General features: G+C 45.7%; 1 protein-coding gene across 1 annotated transcript; it reads right to left on the reverse strand.

Moving 5' to 3' along the window:
- Positions 1-276: 276 nt before the first annotated feature.
- Positions 277-12,206, reverse strand: PROK2 (prokineticin 2). Its single transcript, XM_075938643.1, has 3 exons — positions 12,000-12,206; positions 6,963-7,088; positions 277-1,243 (listed from the first exon to the last, which is right to left on the reverse strand). The coding sequence occupies exons 1-3, from the start codon at positions 12,072-12,074 to the stop codon at positions 1,118-1,120; spliced, it is 327 nt and encodes a 108-aa protein (XP_075794758.1). The 5' UTR covers positions 12,075-12,206; the 3' UTR covers positions 277-1,117.
- Positions 12,207-16,511: the final 4,305 nt, after the last annotated feature.

Genomic DNA, 16,511 nt, shown 5'->3' on the forward strand with positions numbered 1-16,511 from the left:
CCCTACATCTGACAGACTCAAAAAGACCCTAGGGACTGCCAATGCCTTGATGTTAGTGCCAAGAAAATTCCTCGTTATTCAAGTCACATCACCTAAGATTGTGCTGGAAACTGACTTTCGAGAGCTCTCAGAATATGAACTGTGGACTTTGCTTAGAAATACAGAAAAGCATGGACTCTTCTCTAGAGCTGCTCTTAGGGAACTTTGATAATTTGGTTTGTGAGATATGTAATAGCAGTTTACATGGAATAAAAATTGAAGACCACAGTGACAAAAATAATGTTATAATATTAAAATAAATCAAATGATATACTGCCATTATTCTGATACAGAATTTTTACAGAGCAATATTAATACACGTACATGACAAGAAGTCCGGTGGCCCATTAGAATAGATTTTAGGGTTTCTTTTTAAATATAGACTACAATTTAATACATCATTTAAGATGAGCAGCGAGTTTTACTCCAGGTTAAGGAACAAGTCTTTCTTCTCTTTGAACACTAAAACAACATACAGAATTCTTTGAACACTTTTTACACTTAGACGCTTTGGTTTAATGCAACAGTTTTTAAAAATGTAAACGCTACACCTATTGATTAAATTATTAATGTAGTGATGCACCCAACCTACAAATACTATAATAATTACAATAAAGGTACCAAATTTAATTTAAATACACTTTTTTGGCAGTCATCTTTTGCCTTGGTCTATATTTCTGTATAACACCCTCCCATCACATTTTAAATCAAGCCTATTCAAGTATAAAAATACTGACCAAGAGTTACCAAGTAACTAGTGATTTTGGATTCCTCCATGTATGGGCCCCATAGCTCAGACATTTAAATGGGCATGATTTCAAGAAAGTGCTATGAAACTGCCAATCATATCCCTTTAAGATATCTCAATTTGGGCATTCAGAAATGGAAGCATCTGACATCAGCAGTCCCTTTTGAAAATCTTGTCTGTGACACCACAATAACTCAATGTTTGTTTTCAACATTTACAAGGCAAGAAAGTATGTTAAAGTATTTCCTCTAGCAAATAACTTGTTCATCACAAAAACAAGGAAAAATATAAATACATGAAGTGGCTGTTTCTGGTTAAGAACGGCTCCTGCTAAAAATAGACATCTTCGTTTCTGAACTCTGGTAGACATTTGAATCTGCTAGGAGATATCCGCAGGCAGGCTAGGGTAGGCAGACACGGGCAGGTGTGATGCATTCTTCTTCCAAAGAATGGGATCTGGAGGCAAGTATTGAAAACGTCAGAAAGGACGAGAGGAAGCAGCGTCAGCAACAGGCAGCAACAGTGCCCACTGGTATGCTGAAATGGAGGCAGTGACATGAGGTCAGCTTTCCCTCCAATTTGATAAATAGGTCTATTGTGAAAATGCATTAACCATAGTCATCAGGCCCTGCTTTTACTATCTGTACTTCACACAGATATCTGCATGCAGTGATCTAGAGGGAGCCCTCTGAGGTTTGACAACTGTCTAATCATACACCCCCAAACACCCTCGTCCCACCTCTTCCTTGAGGCCCCACCCCCACTCATCCCATCCACCCTCCCTCTGCCGCTCACTCCCCTCCCCCACTTCCTCACTTTTGCTGGGCAGGAGGTTGGGGGTGCGGTAAGGGGTACAGGCTTTGAGCTGGGGCTGAGTAGTTTGGAGTGTGGGAAGGGGCTGAGGGCTGAGTCTGGAATGGGAGGTTGGGGTGCAGGAATGAGTGCAGGGTGCAAACTCAGAGTGAGTTTGGATGCAGGAGGGGGCTCAGGGCTGGAGCAGGGATTGAGGTACGGGAGGAGATGTGGGAGGAGGTGCAATTAGGGTTGCCAGGTGTCCAGTTTTGAACCAGACAGTCCAGTATTTGAGCTTTCTGTTCGGGAAACAAATTGAGCGAATAGAAATGTCCGGTATTTTCTCAATCAGATGTCATGTAGATTGTGATGTAATGCCAAGTGTGTCCGGTATTTTTGTTCAAACTGTCTGGCAACCCTAGGTGCAAGGCGCTGGTTCCAGGAGAAGGCTGGTTGGGGGGCAGGAGGGAGGGAGGGGCATGGGCTCTGGCCAGGCAGTGTTTACCTCGGATGGCTTCTCTGCCAGTAGAGCTAGAGCAGGCTCCTTGACTGCTCCAGCCTTGTGCCATTCCCTGGAAACGGCCAGCATGTCCCTGTGGCCCCCGAGACAGGCCCGGGGGCTCCTCATCATGCCCCTGTCTGCAGACACTGACCCTGGAGCACCCATTGGCCGCAGTTCCCAGCCAATGAGAACCCCTCCCAGGCGCTGCAGGGATGTGCTGCATGCTTCTGGGAGCAGGGCAGGCAGGGAGCCTGCGTTAGCCCCATGGCGCCGCTGGACTTAGAGACCTAAAATCTCCCAGTTCGGTTTCGGTATCCTCTGAGAGATGGAGCCCGATTCCAGGTGACTCCTGGTGAAACCGGGCAGGTTGTCAACCCTAACCCCTGCTTCATGACTCTTTGCTCCGTACTGCCATCGTAAAGCAGCCATAAGGCAGCATGACTGGCCACAGAAAGATCACCCCACTGGAGAATAATTATCTGGTGGCCTACAGGTCACATAATGGCTTCTGTATGTCCCGCTTTCCCCCCCCCCCACTTCTGCCACCACTGGTCCCAGCAATTCCTGCCTTCCCTAATGGCCTGTTTGCCTTTCACAGTGCTCTAAATTATGTCCGGAGAACAGCTGGGTTGGCACGGGGAAGTTCAAAGCAGACTTCAAAGCCATTTTTGTGCAAAATTTCCAATTGTGCTGAGCTTTTTTTGGTGTGTATAGCTATATTACACATACACAAAAACGCCTGCAATAAAGAATATAGCTTGTGCATGTACATTTTGATACAGTCTTTGATTACACGATAATGTACTTTTCCCATAGGATCCCTGCCTTACTCAGATCTAGCAAGTATATACTGAGCATGTCTGCGATACAATTTTTCTAAGGCTAATAATTGAGCTGAATGTAAGGAATTTTTCATGGGGACAGCAAGACACTCTGAGAAAAAAAAAGGCCCTGCTTGTAAGCTTGAGGACACTTAGCTTTCACAAAACAAAAATCTCTAGATTTAAAAACAAACAAACAATCCTCCCTGCACCTCACATTTCCCCCTTGACTTCTAGAGTTAGGGCCTGTCTCCACTTATTGGGAGATCGATCTCCCAGGGTTTGATTTAGCGGGTCTAATAAGGACCAACTAAATCAACTGCTGATTTTATCCCCAGTGACTCTGGTAGTCTACTAGGTCATGAGGAGTACGAGAAGTCAATGGGAAAGTTTCTCCTGTCAACCTCCCACATTGGATATGCTGTGGAAATTCGACCTAAGGTACGTCGACTCTAGTTACGTTATTCACATAGCTGGAGTTACGTATTTTAGGTTGACTTTCTCCTCGAGCCTAGACCTGGCCTTATTCTTAGAAACAGCTGAAACATTTTCGTTGAAATCTTCCAAAAATCTCAGCATGAGACAGAACCCTGGCATGGGAAAATTCATCCCAAATAGGTAACATTTGACAAAGTTATGAAGAATTGAAAACAGAGTCTTACAATGGGAAGTGTCAGGCCATATTAATCATCCGCAGTGCTACCCGACCAGCCTATAATACAGATCTGTAGATTTAGAACATAGGAATATTGTTTCCTTCCAATTTGATTATTTCACAAAATTGAATTAATTTGACTCTTTTATGCCCTTAAGTTCAAATATGTCTGTTGCATAAATTACCATCTAAGATTTCTATGATAGAAGTGCTCAGAGGGCTGGACAAATACATATGAAGACACTGGGGAATGATTCTCCTCTTACTTATACCAATTTTATCCTAGAGTTTACAGCAATCCTAATTTACACCAATGGGAAAGGAGACAGATCCATGGCTTATGTCCTGAAGAGTTAATAATCTAAGAAATCTTGCCAGGTGTCTCTTTCATGTGTTACAAGAAAAAGCTTGTCTTGGCATTGTGCTCCGCTATGATCTAGAGCAGTGGTGAGCAACCCGCAGCCCCCCATCAGGGCTCGACGTGTGGCCCTCCAGACATTCTGTTTACTCTTGCCTGTGCACAGAGTTGCTGGACTCTGCTGGTTTCCATCTGTATGGTATTTTTCCTGCTGGAGTTATTGAAGTGACATGCATGTAAAGCAAGGTCCCGGGGAGTGACGTGCATGCTGATTGCACCCAGCTAGGAGACTATTGAATGAGAGAACCACGCGCTCCACTGCATCCAATCAAAGCACAGCTACGGTTCAATCAGCACCCCCCACAAATTCTAGGTACGCCCATGCAGTTAGCACAACTCTCCTATCCCATGGGACAGTGTTGGTTATGGCATTCTCCCGGCCCACTGAAATGAAGCAGGGCCATTCACGCAGCCCACTCACTAGCTTAGGTTGCCCATCACTGACCTAGAGACGTGTAAAAAAATGGGATTAATGTATATTCAAAGATACGATACCCATATATTCCTCTGTCTACAACCTGAACAATTCTCAGAACGGTACGTATCACATGATACTGTCAACGTGGCCATACTATCTAGCCCTCACCATGGGCCCAATTCCACAAGTGCAATTGTCAGTGAAGTTAAAGGGAGCTTCATTTCCACACAGGATAGTTTCAAACCCAAGGAAAACAACCCTTATATCCTTGCATGACTGTCACTAAAACTGCGCATTGCACTTGGGCCTGGCCAGTCAGGACAGACGCAAGTGCAATGGGGCCAAATAGCTAAAAATTATTAAAAACTGTTAAAACCACATACTTAGCAGCTTAAAGGCACTAGGGATATAAATGGTTAACCAGTTAGCCAGTTAACTGGTAAGTCTCACCCGCTTACCAGTGCCAGTTAATTGGTAGGGGCTGGAGTAGCTCCCTGCCCACCCCAGACCGGAGGTTCTTCCAGTCCTGTGGGTCCCACTGTAGGCAGGCGCAGATCTGGCTAGCTGGAGCAGCCCATGTCCATGGTGGGCCCAGTCTGGCCTTCCCACTGCAGGTTACACACTGGTGCCCCAGGAGCAGGGCCGGCAAAGGTGCTTTGCTGCATCGCTTGCCGGCCCTGCTCCTGAGGAGCCAGCTTCGCTACAGGCTTTGCAATCTCAAGCTTTACGCTGCAGAGCCCATAGTGTGTAACTGCTAGGATTGTTAGTGGTTAGACAGTCACGTTTTAAATGACTTTTTACATCCCTAAAAGGCACCCGTCTTGGCAGCCATCAGTGACTGCGGAGAAGGCAACAGTCACTCTGAACTGTAGCAGTCTCCCCCAGTTTGACACTCAATCCCAAGCAATTTAACTACACTGATGGCCCCACACAATTTCGAGACCTAACCAAGCAATGTCTGCCAAGGAACCCCCCGTGTGGGGAAGTCCCCACCGGGCAAAGAGCCACCAAAGATGGTTCCCATACCTCCCTGAGCTGTCTGAGCGTGGCCAGAGTGCAGTGCTCTCAGACTGTGTCCCGTTGGTGCATGGTCCCTAGGGAAATTTTGCCAGTGAGCACAAATTACAGCTGAGAGACACAGGGAGCCATAACTGGCTGTTGGTTCTCATCTGCTTCCCTTTCCCCCTTTTATTAAGCTGCCTCATGTCGGGGACTGGAGCCATCCTTTGCTAGGCACTTCCCTAGGCTAAGCAGAGCCAGCGTTTCCCCCACCGTTCAGTGTTTTTCCCACAGATCAGCAACTCTCTCTTCACCCCACCTGCAAGGTAGTGAGCAGCCAGCAGGGGATTGGCTTTCCAACTGCAGTCGGGAGGTAAGCGCAGCTTCTCATAGCTCAACCGGTCTCCTCCAAACCCTGGTGCAAGGGGTCAGCTTAGGGCACACATTGTCACTCCACACCCACAGACATTTTTCACCTAATACAGTTGACAATAAGGACTGCAATTTAATGGTAATGGCTACAGACCACACAGCAGTGGCCTAGGTAGATGGTGACTGATGAACTAAAGACAGAGAGATCGGACAGGACATAAATTCATCCTCATAGAGGGAATACATATCGGGTGCATCTTGAGATTGTTACACACAATGGATAGAAATAATATTTGACTCATTTTATATGTTGGTGTGTGAGGGAGATCAGTGGCTTACATCTGTGTTTTATTTGGGAGGAAGGAAGGTCCAGCGTTTAGGGCAGAAGATTAGTATTTAGGAGACCAGCATCCTCCTTTCTGCTCTACCACAGATAACCTGTGTGACCTTAGGCAAATCAATCTCTCTGTTGCACATCTGTAACATGGGGATAATAGCACTGCCCCACCTTCCAGGGTGTTGTGAGGATACGTATAAAGACTGTGAGGTGCTCAGATACAGGTAGAACCTCTCTAGTCCGGCAATCTCTGGTCCAGCAACATCCAGCATGATTTTAATTAGCTGGATGTCCACTTATCATGGGTGTGGCCAAATTTCCCGTGGTTCCATAACGGTTGTTTACAGCCATCAGTCCTGGTGCTCAGTGTTCTGTGCTGTTATTTAGAACACATTTAGGGGTAAATTCGAGCTAACAGCCCAGCAAGCAGTGGAAGTGTTGGTAATGCTGCTAGACAATATTGACCTCCTGTGGTTCGGCAAATTCTCTGGTTTGGCACCGATCAGGTCCGGAGGGTGCTGGACAAAAGAAGTTCAACCTGTATTATCAAGGACTGCTTGCATGAGGAAATGTATCGGGGTTGGGCTCTGAAACTGTAAAAAGCTTTTCCTATCAAATACTTTTGACTTTGGGTTTTCGTCAGAGTACTTTTGACCGTAATATATTTCTTTACGTATGTTCCTTCAACATGGTTTCCATAAAGCAAGCAAACTGCTGGGTATTGTAACCGACGCTACAGATCCGAACGTTTTTACCATGTATGATTTTTTATGCAATTTGACTTGCAACAAAATATATTCACATTTTTTTTCTGCCTTGTCAGTTTCAGTATGATCAGAACTGCCATTAGTACATACTAACTTTATGACTCAACGGATGGCATTCTTCTCCCAAGTCACCCATTGGCGTGCACATTCGGAGGCTGCGAATCCAGAGACTGACAGCACAGCACATGCCACCTCCGCACTGTAGATCCCTGTCACAAGCCTGAAGTTTAATAAATAATAAATAGCATTAGGCAAACCAAAGCACTCCAAAAATAGCACTGTCCCTAGCTTTTTGCAAATGTTTGAGCTACACTTTCAGGTGGGAACCTATGCATAACATGGAAAAGCTTGCAAGCTACGATGGATCATTTAACACTTATGACAGAATCTAGTCCTGTATGTTTAAACAAACCGTGACTATGCAAGGGGTCTGGATCAGCGCTGAAATATCAGCTCTGCCACCTGCTATCCCCCCATATGCATGTGAGGATAAAACAGGAACCTCTGTAGTCCCCCTCCAGGAAAGCATCTCAAACGGCTGTCTGATGTTCTTTCCTAATTCCTGGCTTGAGGAATTTGACTAAGTGTAAAATGAGGAAATGAGGAAAGCCTGCCAAACAGATAAGTGGCCCTGTCTTGAAGAAAAACTAATGCTGAAAAATACATAAATGAATTTAAAATGTTTTGAATCACTTTTCCTTCTAGATGCTAATTCTAGTACTTAATTGTAGTATTTTACGGTTGAGTGTCTTTGCCAAAGGTAAGACCATATTATACTTTTATTACAAAACTCCCTTTGGAGCTAGGTAAAATAAAAGCATAATCGGGGAACTTATGATTTCTATCTTTAGACCAGTTTTGGAATCTAAAATAAAAGAGGTTTTTAATATCTATAGGTACGTCTACACTTGCTCCCTAGTTCGAACTAGGGATGCAAATGCAGGCAACCAAAATTGCTAATGAAGCAGGGATTTAAATATCCCACGCTTCACTAGCACGATCTCGCCGGTGCGTTACTCCGATCAACAGCTGTTTCGAAAGTGAAAGTGCGCACTGGGACACGTTAGTTCGAACCAAAGCCCTTGGTTCGAACTAATTTTATTCCTCAAAAAATGAGGAGTAATGTTAGTTCAAACCAAGGGGTTTGGTTCAAACTAATGCATCCCAGCGCACACTTTCACTTTTGAAACAGCTGTTGATCTGAGTAACACGCCGGCAAGATCATGCTAGTGAAGTGTGGGATATTTAAATCCCTGCTTCATTAGCAATTTTGGTTGCCTACATTTGCATCCCTAGTTCGAACTAGGGAGCAAGTGTAGATATACCCTATGAGAATGGCTTGACAAACAGTCCACACCCAGATAGGTGTTGGTGTGAGCTGAACAACGGAGTGCTCTGCATGTAAATTTCAGCCTTAGGTTTTTAAGACATACTTATTATGAACACCAGATGAATTAGGATTTGTTTTGTGCATTTGGAAAATCAAAAGTTTAAGAGTAAGTGAAACATTGGGATTCAGAAGTGAAATATTATACATGTTTATTCCTATTAAATTAAAAAAAGGAAAGAGATTTTAATTATACCTATATAGAGCCAAATCCCATTCTATAACTCAAGTGAGGAGTCCCACTAAAGCAAACAGGCCTCATCAAATAACAAAGATTAACTGAATTAGACCTCTTTTTCTTCATCAATATTTGACAGCAGGACTGACAGGAAAAAAGGACTGATCAATTGTCTCAAATCGGCAAACCTAGAAAAGGATGTATCCTAATTGATCGGAGGGAAACATTATCATTTATTGGAACAAACACGCTTTTTAGAAAAAAGTGCTTGAGTACTTATACTGGATTTACATGCTAATGCCATTATAGGTACTCCCCCAGGTAAATATTATGCCATTTCAAACAGCAGAACTCGCATCAAAATACATATTTACTGAACAGACAATAATATAGGAAAAGCTCTTGGGACAAGGGGATGAGCAATAAAACAGCAAATGTAACCAAAATGTGCAAAACTCACAATAAAAATATATATTTAATAAACTCACCAGCTATTACAAAGAAGCCTAAATACATACTTACCCACAAGACTAATCTGAACTAGCTGCTGTTAGAACCTTTCAGGTAGATAAGGTTTGTTTTCTAACCTTCCATAAACAAAACAAATCTGCTGATCAAATTCTGCATTAGTGACACTGATATAAAGTTAGAATCATGCTACCGGTTCAATATACTTTCTTTTGGCTGTTCAGCAGAGGCTAGCCAAGGTGCTAAAACAAGTTTGAGGATGACAGAGTAGTCTGAGAACGCACTGGGTCTACAACTCCACTGAGGTGCTCATAAACTAGACAATTAAAATGAAGGGGCTTCTGCTTCATTTTTTGGTTGTCCTATTTCTGGAATTCGTGCCTTTGTTTTTTGTATGTAAATTATTAAATCTGTCATTTGAGAAGAGGGAGAAGGGACGGTGCTTACATTATACCTGCACAGAATCAAGTTTTAACTAGCTTAACATCTCTTGTGCTAGTACGTTTTGAATTAATCAAATGCATGCGAGTGTACCGTGTTCATCCCCTGATCCTGTGAAAGTTGCCCAGAAAGTAGGGAAACTCATGTGATGGTGATCTAAAAGCTGCTGCTGAACATGAACAACAAGCTGTACATTTGACTACCATGCTGCTCTTTATGGGTCAGGGTCAGAGTCTGACACCCAGGGTTCACTCTGATTAGTGCCTTATTCCCCAAGGAGACATGTTCGTTTCACTGGGACTATTGGCAGGGTGAGGTGCTACTCAGTGTCAGTAAGGGTGTCAGAATCTAGCCCTGAAACAAAACTCAATTCATTCCGAGTAATAATTATATTTAAGACATTGTGTTAGTCAATATTCCTTTCCAACCTGACCTTTGGCTATTTACTCGGGAACCCATTTAAAGGTTTTCCCTGTACAAATTAGATTACGCTGTCCCACATCCTTAAAAATGAATGGCCTTGTCTTTTTTTTTTTTTTTTAAGTCTACACTTTCTCTGATCTCCAACCTTTAACTTATCATAGAATCATAGATTAATAGAACTGGAAGGAACCTCAACAGGTCATCAAGTCCAGTCCCCTGCACTTCTACCAATATTCCCCATATCTGGGGTATGATACTATGCTTATTTAATTACATTCCTGCTCCTTAGCCTATATTGAACTAAATTCTTGGGGCAAACTCTGGTAATTTTCTCTACACTATTTGGGATTTAGTGTCTGATCCAAAGCCCATTTAAGTTAATGGAAAGACCCTCCCTGACTACAAGAGATTGTGGATCAAGCCCTTTAACCTGCACAAGGAGGAAAATCCACAGTGCACATGCATGCTTAGTGAACAATACAAAGAAAAACTACCTAGCATTCACCCGTATAGGAGTATTTCACAGTACATGGGAAAGGATTAGTAAAACTACACTTTGGGGTTTAAGCAAATAGCAGTTTTATAATTCTAATACACTTTTCTGTTCTAATCCATTTAATCCTTGACTACCGTTCTGTTCTTCCCTATTAGCTTTTTTACTGTTTTTTTTTAATAAGGTGGCTTAAGACTTTATTAGCAAATATTTAGACTAGATCTACAGAGTATCTGGAAATATTCCTAATGTAAAGAGATCTTCAAATTCTCAAATATTTCAAAATGCTTTCAGAGTTTCTCATGTGCTTCTCAATAGGTTCTGATCCAGTCTTTCTGCTGATTAGATCTGAACCTTGGAGAATAATGAAATACGTTTCCATGAATAGAATTTCTAAATGGTTACATTGTCATGAAAATACACTCTAAGATCTCCAAACACTACCCATGCTAATTACTAAGCTAAACCAAATGTTCAAAAAGAACTGTTTTCATTTAAAAATCCGTTAACAATTTTTATTTAAACAATGAACATATTAGAAAAATTGTATCCCCCCCAAAGTAAATTCTGATAGTAATTTGCCTATTGCTACTTTTTATCAACTCATGACCAGTTCAGGAAAGAGGGGGAAAAAAGGGAGAAAGAGATACAATAATATACAACACATTGTGTTTTCTGAACCTTTTAAAACAGGTGCATTTCATTGGGTGAAACCAACAGAATAATCTCAAAGTATATTTAAAAGCAATTAAGTTTGAAGAAATATTAGCTATTTCAGTGTCAATATATATATTGGACAATAGGAGATAAGTTATAGGGAGGAAATGAATGAACAGTAGAGTTTTAACAACTCTAAATACATTACATTAAAAGAATACTCTGTCAAAAGCTGGGAATGAGTGACAGGGAAATGAATGACTTGATAGTTTCCTGCTCTGTTCATTCTCTCTAGGGCACCTGGCGCTGTCCGAGGATAAGATACTGAGCTAGATGGACTTTTGGTCTGCCATTATAGGCATTCTTATGTTCTTATCAACACACAATAAACCCTTTCTTACACAACCACTCAAGGGGCGAATAAAAATGGGCTATTTAACAGAAATAATCTTCTCCAGCTAATTCTCTTAAGTGAGATGCAGGATGGGCTTGGGAGATCGTTTAGAGGCAATCCAATGTTAAACGACCAAGTGTCACTGCATGTTAAAAGTTTAAAGTGACAAGCACTAGGGGTGATTCTTTCCAAGGGCAAGCCGCCTAACCCATCTCAGACCCAGCTTCAAGGGGGAACCGCGACCGCTTTCAATCCACCGTCTGGAAAGAAGCTTCCTCAGCTGCACCGAGCTGGGTTTCCTTGGGAGAAAAGTGAAGTCTTCTGGCAAGTTAGGCAAAGAGAAAAGCAAAAGCAGATGGTCCTGCCCGCCCCTCCAGCCCCAGCTGGATCTGCCCGGGGGAGCGCGGGGGTGAAGATCAAACCGAGGGGAGGGGTTAACAGTCCGCAAGTCAGGTCCCCGCTCTCTGTCCCTCCACCCCCCGCCGGCGCAGGGGGCGCCGTGCAACCGGCCGGGGGGCAGGAAAGGGGGGGGCGAGGAAGGGCTCTGCTGCCCCCCGCCCCGCTGGCAGGGGACCCGGCGGGCACCCAGCGCCCTCGCGGCTCCGCAACCCCCGGGATCGCCGCCGCCCCGGCCCCAGTCCCCGCCGCGCTCCGGGCGCCAGGAGGAGCCGAGCGGGGCCGGGCTCTCACCCCGGTGATGACCGCGGCGTGGCCCGCGGCGAGCAGCAGCAGCAGCAGCAGCGGGGCGCAGCGCAGGCTCCGCATGGCTCCGGGAGCCGGGTCCCCTCCGGTCCGCCCCGAGGGCAGCGGCGGCGGCAGCTGGAGGAGCAGAGCCGGGAGCTGGGGCCGCGCCCGCCGTTATAAAGCTCGGGGCTGCCATTCACAGGCAGCGTGAGTCACCCCCGCCCCGCAGCGCCGGCAGAGCCAGCGAGACAGGGATGGGGGGGCCCTGGGCGCACGGGAGACACCCACGCACCCAGGGGCCCACTGCACCCCCACCACCCGGACACTGCACATCCAGGGGCGCACTGCACCCCCTCCACTGCACACCCACACACTCAGGGGCCCACTGCACCCGTACACTGCACACCCACACACCCAGGGGCGCACAGCACCCCCACCACCCGGACACTGCACATCCAGGGGCGCACTGCACCCCCTCCACTGCACACCCACACACTCAGGGGCCCACTGCACCCGTACACTGCACACCCACACACCCAGGGGCGCACAGCACCCCCACCACCCAGACACTGCACATCCAGGGGTGCACTGCACCCCCTCCACCCGTACACCGCACACCCACGCACCCAGGGGCGCACTGCACCCTCCCACCAGTACACCGCACACCCACACACCCAGGGGAGCACTGCATCCCCCCCACACCGCCCATCGGTACTCTACACACCCACAGGTGCATTACATACACCCCACAGGAACACTACAGCCTCCCCTCCACCAGTACACTTCACACCCACCAATGAGCACACTATCCAGCCACCCACTAGGGAGCAGAGGAGAGAGAAACACTTACCCACTGGCACCCAACACATCTACCCAGGGGAGCAGAGGAGAGAGACACCCACGAGGGACAGCGGGAACAGGACACACCCTCCCACAGGAGACAGGGGAGACACACCTACTTACACACCCATGGGGGACACAGAGAGAGAGATCCACTCCTGGGTACATGACATACCCACGTGGGAAGCAAGACAACCACGCAACCATTGGCTGGAGAAGCATGAGTAACAAACCCATCCAGCTGTGGGGGAGCCGTGCACTTGTATGGAGAGGGTCATGGGGTGGCACACACAAACACACCTGGGGACTTGAGACACACATACCCAGGGTGGGTGACCCCATAGCTTGGGGGAGGCAAGCCCCTCAGCCCCACCCCTTCCACACCCAGCAGATCCCAGCTCCCCTTTCACATGTCGCTACGTGCCCCTCCCTGCCCCAGGGTAGCATCCCCAGCCTGCTCCAACCCTGGAGTTCCGGAGAGCTGGCATGTGGTACAGCCTGCCCCTGCCCCAAAATTCCAGAGAGCCAGCGGATGGTGCAGCCCCAAAATTGCCAGCCTTAGAGCTCCAGAGAGCTGGTGGGCGGCACAGCAGCAGCATGTCCCAACCCCAAAGCTCTGGAGAGCCAGCTGGCAACCATGGCATGAGGAGGCTGGAGCCACACCGCTCGAACCCCTGACCAGCAAGGCCCTCCAGTGCTGGGAGGACACACATCACAGCCCCCAGCCTGCCCACCCTAGCCTCTGGCATCACAACAGCAGACACGGTCTAGGGGTCTCTGTTGGAACATGGGAGGGGGCAGTTTGGAAAGGCATTGCCTTCCCCTGCCTATGATATCTGCCACCTCTGCACACAGGCTGATGCAGAATGACACAAAACAACTGCAGGAGGGACACAGGCAATGCACCCAGAGTGACAAGACAGAGAATGGGACACAGGGAGGCCAACACACTGGGGTACATGTACAGTGAGCAGAGGTATCTGCAAGGAGAGACACAAACACAGGGAGACACAAACATATAAGGGTCCTCGATACACACCCAGTGTCAGAGAGGCACACTCTTGTTATATGGAATGGCTAATGGCTGGTCAGAGGATAAAGCAGCTGGAGCTGGCTTTAGTTAATGGGACAGGCCTGGTTTTTTTGGAGCTGAGGGTCCTGCACTTTTCCCCACCTGCTCTATACACTGGGGACTCTTTAGACACCAGGCACTTGTTCAAGGAGGCACTGGGCAATACATAGCCAGCTGGGCCATATGTGTGCATTGCCATGTGCAGTAACTGGAGCTGCACTTACATGTCTAAGTTCTAGTTCAAGAAATAACTATATAAATTCATAGCAGTTAAGTCCATCAATGGCTATTAGCAGAATGGGTAGGAACGGCGTCCCTAGTCTCTGTCAGAGGCTGGGAACAGGTGACGGTAGAGGGACTGCTTGATGATTCCCTGTTCTGTTCACTCCCTCTGGGGCATTTGCATTGGCGGCTGCAGGAAGACAGGATACTGGGCTAGATGGACCTTTGGTCTGACCCAGCACAGCTGTTCTTATGTTCCAAGTTTTGCCAGTAATAATACAGCTGTAGGGATGTCTCTGTCAGACACTCCCTCTGATTCTAGGATTTTTCAGAAACAACAGTATTTAGGGTTTGTTTCTTGAATGCTTTCATCTTATCTCCACTATGTTTCCACTACCACTTGTGTTACTGAGAGGTGTGAATAAGCCACCCCTTTGCCACATAAATTACACTGACCTAAGCGCCAGTGCGAACAGTGATAAGTTGCTCCCGCTGACCCCCACCTCCACTCCTGCAAGTGGATTAACTGACTGGAGAGTTCTTTTACATAGGTTTAGAGACGACACACTAGAGAGTTTATAGCAGCACAGCTAGCTATTTTAAACAAAACAGCAATTCAGGTGTATTAGGGAAGCAGTCTCTCATACACACTTTCTCAGTTCTTTTTCTCTTCTCTTCCCATTTTCCTTCCCTCTTTCCTTGCCCCTTTCATGACAGGTATGGAAAAATGAATAAGAAAAAGTTATTTACTTGTTCCCATAACATAAGAACTGAAGGGGGGTGGTGGTGATCACCAAATGAAATTAATAGGTAGCAGGTTTAAAACAAACAAAAGGTATTTTTTCTTCACACAGCACACAGTCAACCTGTGGAACTCCTTGCCAGAGGATGTTGTGAAGACCAGGACTCTTACAAGAAAAGAACTACATAAATTCATGGAGGTTAGGTCCATCAATACTTATTAGCCAGAATGGATAGGAATGGTGTCCCTAGCCTCTATTTATCAGGGGCTGGAAATGGATGACAGGAGAGGGATCACTTGATGATTACCTGTTCGTTTCACTCCTTCTAGGGCATCTGACAGCCACTGTTGGAAGACAGGATACTGGGATAGACACACCTTTGGTCTGACCCAGGCCGGGTGTTCTTATGTTCTTTCCTCATTTCCTGTCCCTTTCCTTCCTCCCTCACTACTCTATTCTTTCCCCTCTACACCGTTTCTGCCTCTGTGTACTCACTTACCTCATGTTCTCTATTTTTCTCTTTCCCCATTCGCTCCCTCTGACCACTTGCCCTCTCTCCCTTTGAATTCCCATTTCCCTCTTGCACATCGAGTTCTAAAATCAATGAGCGGTCCTGTAGCACTTTAGAGACTGATATATATATATATAGTATCGAGCTTTCATGGGCAAAACCCACTTCTTCAGAGGATGAGCTGGACATGGAGTTCTGTTCTTTCAGATTTCTCAGACTCTCCGTTTGCAAACAGAAAGGCTGTGCCACTGCTCCTCCCACATTTGCATGATTCTTAAAACAGTCACTTTCTTTGACTGTGATTTAAAATGTGGTTGAAGGGGAACATATAACACATGTACTGTCTCAATGAAATCCTGTTTAGTCCAACTGTGGTCAGGATCTGTCAATTCAATTTGTTGGACTGTGTCTCCTACAGGGGGTCGGTCTGTCTGGCAGCATTTTCATTATAAACTTGGGTGGCTTTTTTGGTGTTTATAACTTGGTCATAAAAATGCACTGAGGGCAAATATGATCTCAATAAATAAAGTCTTATTCCAAGAATGATTTGAAAGCAAACAGGGGTCAGCCATTTTTGAACTGCAACAAAATGTTGAGAATCACTGGGCCAGTTCATTAGCTGATGTAAATGTGCATAGCTCCATTGAATTAAGGCCAATTTGCACCAACCCATTATTTTTGAGGTTCTGGAGACTTAAAACGGTCTGATTTAATGAATTAATTACTTTCTCTTTTCATAGTTCCCAGGTGTCCAGCATTTGGAGAGGCAGGATAGCAATTGAACATCAAATCTGTTGAAACCTTTCAAAATCCAACAAATTTACTTCAAGAGGGGAGAATTGAAGAATTTTATCACATTTCATGTGGGGTTGGTAATTTCTTTTAAAATATATTTATTTACTATTTGGAATGAATTCTATTGGTCTATGAAAGGTTCCCAGTTCCCAGCTGTAAAAGTGGATGTTATAGCCATGAAACATGCTACCCTATACTGTCCCTCCAGCTGTGATCTGCTGGGAACACATCTATCATTTATGGCCATTCATTCCTTGTCCCTTTAGCTGAGACTACTGACAAAGGTGTTAATGCCAGGTTTGATGGAGACCCATGTCCAGTGCGAAATTGAATGA

Source organism: Pelodiscus sinensis, chromosome 11, assembly GCF_049634645.1.
Source record: "Pelodiscus sinensis isolate JC-2024 chromosome 11, ASM4963464v1, whole genome shotgun sequence".
Classification (NCBI taxonomy): domain Eukaryota; kingdom Metazoa; phylum Chordata; order Testudines; family Trionychidae; genus Pelodiscus; species Pelodiscus sinensis.